Source organism: Ursus arctos, unplaced genomic scaffold (assembly GCF_023065955.2).
Source record: "Ursus arctos isolate Adak ecotype North America unplaced genomic scaffold, UrsArc2.0 scaffold_36, whole genome shotgun sequence".
NCBI lineage: Eukaryota > Metazoa > Chordata > Mammalia > Carnivora > Ursidae > Ursus > Ursus arctos.
In genome coordinates, this window is record NW_026623050.1 from 16,965,204 (window position 1) to 16,971,203 (window position 6,000).

Sequence of the window (6,000 nt, forward strand, 5' to 3'; positions counted from 1 at the left end):
TATCCTTAAAGGTTCATTCTAAACTGAAACAAAGCCAAGTTGATTACATTTAAAAACTAAAATCGCCAAAAGACAATCTTATGGGGTTATTTTTAATGTATCATAATGACAGATAAATTCTGTTCCAGAATGCACTGTGCTACATAATGATTCTGCAGTTTTGCTGGAGCTTTTCTTATTTCTGCAGCTTTAAAAACATGCTGTTGGAAGGCAGACACCAAAGTGTTTTCCTTGTCTAAAAAGCATACCATTATGCTATTTCCAGTTTTATCAGGCATAAGTTATCAATAACATTGTGTATTTAATCAAGATCTTATTGCCTACAGTGCCTTCGAAGGAGGACCCTGTATAAATTTAATACAGAAAAGGAACTCATGTTGATCCATGGGAGTCTATCTCTGGGTAAAAAGAAGCTCTAGGGCTTAGTTTGAATTAGCTATACTAACAACATCCATTCTCCAAAAGGAATGATCCGTCCAAGCTCATTCAGAAAACGTCTTTTTCATGGAGATTTGAAAGCGGTTCTAACACGTTATCGTTTACACACACTTTACTCGCACAAAAAAAAAAAAAAAACAGTTATAAAATTTTCGCATTCCCTTAGTTTAAAAACAAATAAACCAGCCTACCTTGCAAACGGATTAAATATTACCTAGGAAGTTTACCAAACTGATCCCGTGATAAATAGCTTTCCAGGCCACTGTCACTCTAACCCTTCCATTTAGATTTTTCGGGGGCAAAGATTTAAATTTTCTATTTCCTTGTTGGAATTAAGACTCTGCATCAGGAGATAAAGAAGGTCGGGTCGTATCGGGTTTATAGCCACAGGCTCCAGCGCTCCTCGCTGCCCTAACGCGGCGGGCAGGAGGAGCCAGGTGCAGCATCGCCTCCATGCTCCGAGACAAGACCAAGTCTTCGCCTCCACGCCGAGAGCAGGTGCGAAACGGACGCTCAGGGTTTTGGCGATCTGCAACCATCTTCCTCCACCGCAGACCCGAGGCCGCCCTAGGAGAGGAACCTTCCAGTCCAGTCACCCCCGGGGGCCCGTTTGCTGAGGGCGGACAGTGCGGTGGATTCCTAATCCTTTTCCCTGAAGGGTAATTTCCTACACCAGCCGCAGGACTCACAGTCCCACGCCCGCCCCCCGAAATTGAGCTGCAAAAGGGGCGCAGGTGGGGCCCACCAGCACCTCACAGCCTCCCCGGGGAGGCGTGGGCCGGGACGGGGATCTCGGCTCCCGGTCTCTCCCCCTCGAGCTCCCGGACGCCGCTCACCGTGAAGGGGACATCCCCGACGCTGCCCACGGAGTAGCAGTTGTCTCCAGGGTTGACAGCCCCGGTGAGGACCTGATGCAGATGCATCTCCGGAGCCCGGGCTGGCAAGGGACTGCGCGAGAGGAGCGACGAGCCCCGCGCCCGACCGCGAGAGCGCTTCCCCCTCCGCCTCCCTCGGGACCCACCCCGCGGCGGCTCCGGCTTAACGCCTCGCCCCCCTCTTGCCTTCCCCCTTCCTCGTCCCTGCCATGGGAGCTCCTCGACCGCTGCCGCCGCCCGGATCGCCGCTCGGCTGCGGAAATGCCCGGATGCTCCCACAGCCTGCTGCACCGGCGCACAAATGCGGGAGGAGCGCAAGGGTGCGTGTGAGGCGCGGGGGGGGGGGGGGGGGCCGGGGTAGCGCGTGAGCCGGGAGCGTGCTGGAAAGGACGCTCCGCCCGAGGGAGAAGGGCGGTGCGCGCGCCCACCCTCGAGGGAGCTACAGTAGAGTGGGAGGGTAAACCCCTCCTCCAGCTGCTAGGCTCTTAGCTCACTCCTGCTCCCCGCCCCGCGTTTGCGCGTGCGCGCGCAGTGGTTTCCAGGGCAATTGCGCGCGCCGCGTGGACCCTTGTCCCGGGATTGCGCGCGCAGACGTGCGGGAGTTCCCTCGGAGCCTCCCAGCTGCGGGCAGTGGGGCGGGGCGCAGCAGAGGCCGCTCTGGGGCACGCAGCAGTCCTTCTCTTGGGGACGCTCCTCGGTTCTGTCTAAATGAGTGTTTGATCCACTCCAGAGTACAGCGTGTGACGGTCAGGGCAGTTGACCTCAGGAGGACGACAGTCACCGGGAAATTCCACCTCGGAAAATCTTAGATCCCGTACGGCTTTTGTACCGTACAACACGTAAGGTATTTAATTTCACATAAACAAGGCATCTTGCAACTATTTGGAGAAGGCGTACTCCCCTGACAGAAGGTGTGCACCCACCTTTTGTCACGGATGTTTGAGATAGCGAAAGGGCCCCCTAGAGACAGGTGACTCCTTTTTCATGCGTGATGTCATGGATTCGCAGAATCGTCTGATTTTTCCAGACTATACGCTAAACTTTCGGTGGTGGATACAGAACTCAGATCCCTGTTCCAGGTAAATCCATCACCAATTTTTGAACCTATACTGCGTATAAGTCACTAGGGCAAGGGAGTAGAAGGGATTCCAAGACAGAACTACCTAAAAAACCAGGCAGAACGCCAAAAGTCTTGTGATTGAGACACAAAAGTCTACGCACCACTGAAAAGGAAGAATACTTTTGACGAAGGGGATGGATGGGGAAAGTGTAATGGAGACGATGACGTAAACTCAGGGTAAAATTTTGGCGGGTTGGGAAGGACAAGAAACTGCATTCAAATAGAGAAAATAGCATGAGCTGAGGCTTAGAGGTATAAAATGACAGGATGCGTTAGGGAACAAAGATTAGATTAATGTTTGGAGCAGATGATATATAGGGTGGGGAAAGGAAACGATACTTAGCAAGGTAAAGGTATCCAAGAGATAGCGTGTGGCCTGCCTGTACAAGGAGAGTCTTGAATGCTCCCTTAAGAAGCTTAGATCTCATTCTGCATGCAGTGGGGCCTCCATCAAATGTTTCTGAGCAGAAATTTCTACAATCAGAGCTGCTTCAGGATGATGACTTTGTAGCACTGTGAAGGATAATTAGAAGGGTGGGAAAGATAGGAGGCAAAGGCCTGGCAGAGATTGGTAGTATGTTCGGTGGAAAAGCGAAGGAGGAGTCAAAGATAATTCCCAACGACCTAGGGCATTTTCCTTTTTGTTTAGTGCCATAACTTCCCCCCCAGTCACCCAGACTAGAAACTGCAGAACCGCTTTTGGCTTCTTCCTCTCAAGCCCAAATTTAAGGGTCCCTTATTAAGGTCCCTAATTCATGACCCTGAGCATTTCCCCCTGCTATTTACTTTCATTTCAGACCTCATCATTTCTCATTTAATTACCATAATGGCTTCCTAACTAGCTTGACAGCCTTCCACCTCTTTGCTCTCCAACACACTACAGCCAGAGAAACCTTTTTAAAGGAAAAAAAAATCCTCCACTTAAAATCCCCACTCCTTACAGGTTGAAGTCTAAACTTCTTACTTTGGCTGACAGACCCTTTCATTCTGGCTTCTGTGGAATCTTCCTGTTTTATCTCAGGATGTTCCCTCATACCCACTATTCTCCAGCCGCGCTGAGCTGTTTGCCGTTTCCAGAGCATACTATGTTGTTTTATGCTTCTTTGTCTTGGTTCATGTGCTCTCTGCTCCATCTGGAATGCCCTTCCTCCCTTTATTGATCTGATACACCACAATTTAGTTTAAAAGTCACCTATTCAATAAAGCCTTCCTAATCCACGCCCAAATACCTTGAGGCTTCCTCCTCTTGAAACACACATATCACTCATTGTTTTGTGTCTGTTTCTTCCACTAGAGTCTTAGATATTTTATGTCAGGATCAGTATCTTATTTTCTCTGTTTCCCAGCACCTGGATCATAGCACAGTTGGCCCTTGAACAATGCAGGGGTTGGGGGAGTCAACCCCCAGTGCAGTAAAAAATCCACATACTACTTTTGACTCTCCCAAAACTTAACTACTAATAGCCTACTGTTGACAGGAAGACTTACAGGTAACAAAAACAGTCAACTAACATATATTTTGTATGTTATATGTATTATAATAAAGTAAGCTAGAGAAAAGAAGATGCTATTAAGAAAATCATATGGAAGAGAAAATACATTTGCGGTACTGAAATGTATTTATCAAAAAAAAAAAAAAAAGAAAACCACAACTCCATGTATAAGTGGACCTGTACACTTCAAACCCTTGTTGTTTAAGGGTCAACTGTATTTGCTTAAATACACGATTTGAATGTGGATAAGAACACCCAATCTTACTAGGAAAATTTATGGGGGAAATAAGTACCTTTCATTTTACACATATTTGTGTTTATGAAAGTGTTTACATGACTTTACAGTGGTTTTGTGGAGGGACGTATTACGTGCTCGTGTTAATATTGTATAAAATGTACAGTATACTAAGTTCTAGGAAGTCACGGGTTTTATATATTTAATTAGATAGTATAAACATAAATAAAGGTACTAAGTCACATAGCTAAAAAAAATAGTGAAAATACAGCAGACAACAAAACACACACACACACAAATATTCAGTAAATGAAGCCCCATGTTGTGCATGAAGTATCATGAAGGCAAATAGTGGTGCTACGTCTTGGTACTTGCCACTGAAAAACATGCCACAGTAGCAAATAAATTTGAGAGAACTCATACATATACAGCACGTATCAGTAAAAATTGGTGTAAAGCAAGCAGGGTTAAATACAACAAATTCAAATAAATTTCTTTTATAAGAAAGTTTAGGGGCGCCTGGCTGGCTCAGTCAGTTAAGCGTCTGCCTTTAGCTCGGGTCATGATCCCAGGATTCTGGGATCAAGTCCCAAAATGGGCTCCTTGCTCAGCGGGGAGCCTGCTTCTCCCTCTGCCTGCCCCTCCCTCTGCTGGTGTTCCCTCTCTCACTGCCTCTCTCTCTCTGTCAAATAAATAAATAAAATCTTTAAAACATAAATTAATTTAAAAAAAATAATAAAAGTAGAATCACAAGATCTCAGGGGTGCCTGGGTGGCTCAGTCGGTTAAGCGTCTGCCTTTGGCTCAGGTCATGATCCCAGGATCCTGGGATCCCGTCGGGCTCCCTGCCTCAGCGGGGAGTCTGCTTCTCCCTCTGCCACTCCCCCCAGCTCGTGCTCTCTCTCACTTGCTCTCTCTCTCTCTCTCAAGTAAATAGATAACATCTTTAGGGAGAAAAAAAAGGTTTAATACATGTAGACAAACATTTCCGTAAAATCTGGAACAAAACATACAGCAAAATAATAAATTTGAAGAAATTTCAACATCATGCTCATACTTAGAGTAAAGGCAAATATTTTACTAAACAGTAATACACATTGAATTACGGGAAAATTGAATATGCGTTATAGAAGCTAGTATTTTAGTGAATAATAGTCGCATAACAAGAAATGAACACTGTTTCTAAGTGTCATAAAGATTTTTATCTTCACCCTCAAACTTAAATATTTTTTAAGTTTTAAAACCATTACTACTATTGGATTCTCGATGAATCTCTTAATCTTCAACCTTCACAGCGTTAGAAACGCTGAGTAAAAACGATCATCAAACAATACATTATACTCATATTGTCAATAGCATTATTAACTCACTATTATTTAAACCATTTCACAATTGCCTCCAGTTTTACAGCATTCCATGAAGTTTTGAGCCATTGCACAGTTGTAAAATTGTAAACCTCTTCCTTCTTCCTTTTGGTATCAACTCAAAATCTGGAGCTTGCATCTACTTGTCCTCTCTTCCCTCCTGAATCCTTTACATGACTTTTTTCTTTAAGATTTTATTTATCAATTTGAGAGAGAGAAAGAGAGAGAGAGCACAAGATGGGTGGAGGGACAGAGGGAGAGGGAGAAGCAAACTCCCCTCTGAGCAGGACCCCAAGATCATGACCTGAGCCAAAGGCAGACACTTAACTAACTGAGCCACTGAGTCACCCCAGTTTTTGTTTTTGTTTTTTAAGATTTATTTATTTAGGGCTCCTGGGTGGCTCAGTCAATTAAACATCTGACCGGCTCAGGTCATGATCCCAGGAGTCTTGGGATCCCTGCTAGGCAGGGAGTCT

The 6,000-nt window shown here is 45.6% G+C and overlaps 1 protein-coding gene across 2 annotated transcripts in view; it reads right to left on the reverse strand.

Annotated features, from left to right (window-relative positions):
• DMXL2 (Dmx like 2) overlaps positions 1-1,654 on the reverse strand; it is a 141,460-nt gene extending 139,806 nt beyond the window's left edge. For both annotated transcript variants that reach the window (XM_026518476.4, XM_026518475.4), the window contains exon 1: positions 1,275-1,654. In XM_026518476.4, coding sequence (XP_026374261.1) covers positions 1,275-1,361 — 87 coding nt within the window. In that variant the 5' untranslated portion in view covers positions 1,362-1,654. The remainder of the gene's footprint in view (positions 1-1,274) is intronic.
• Between the last annotated feature and the right edge of the window lie 4,346 nt (positions 1,655-6,000).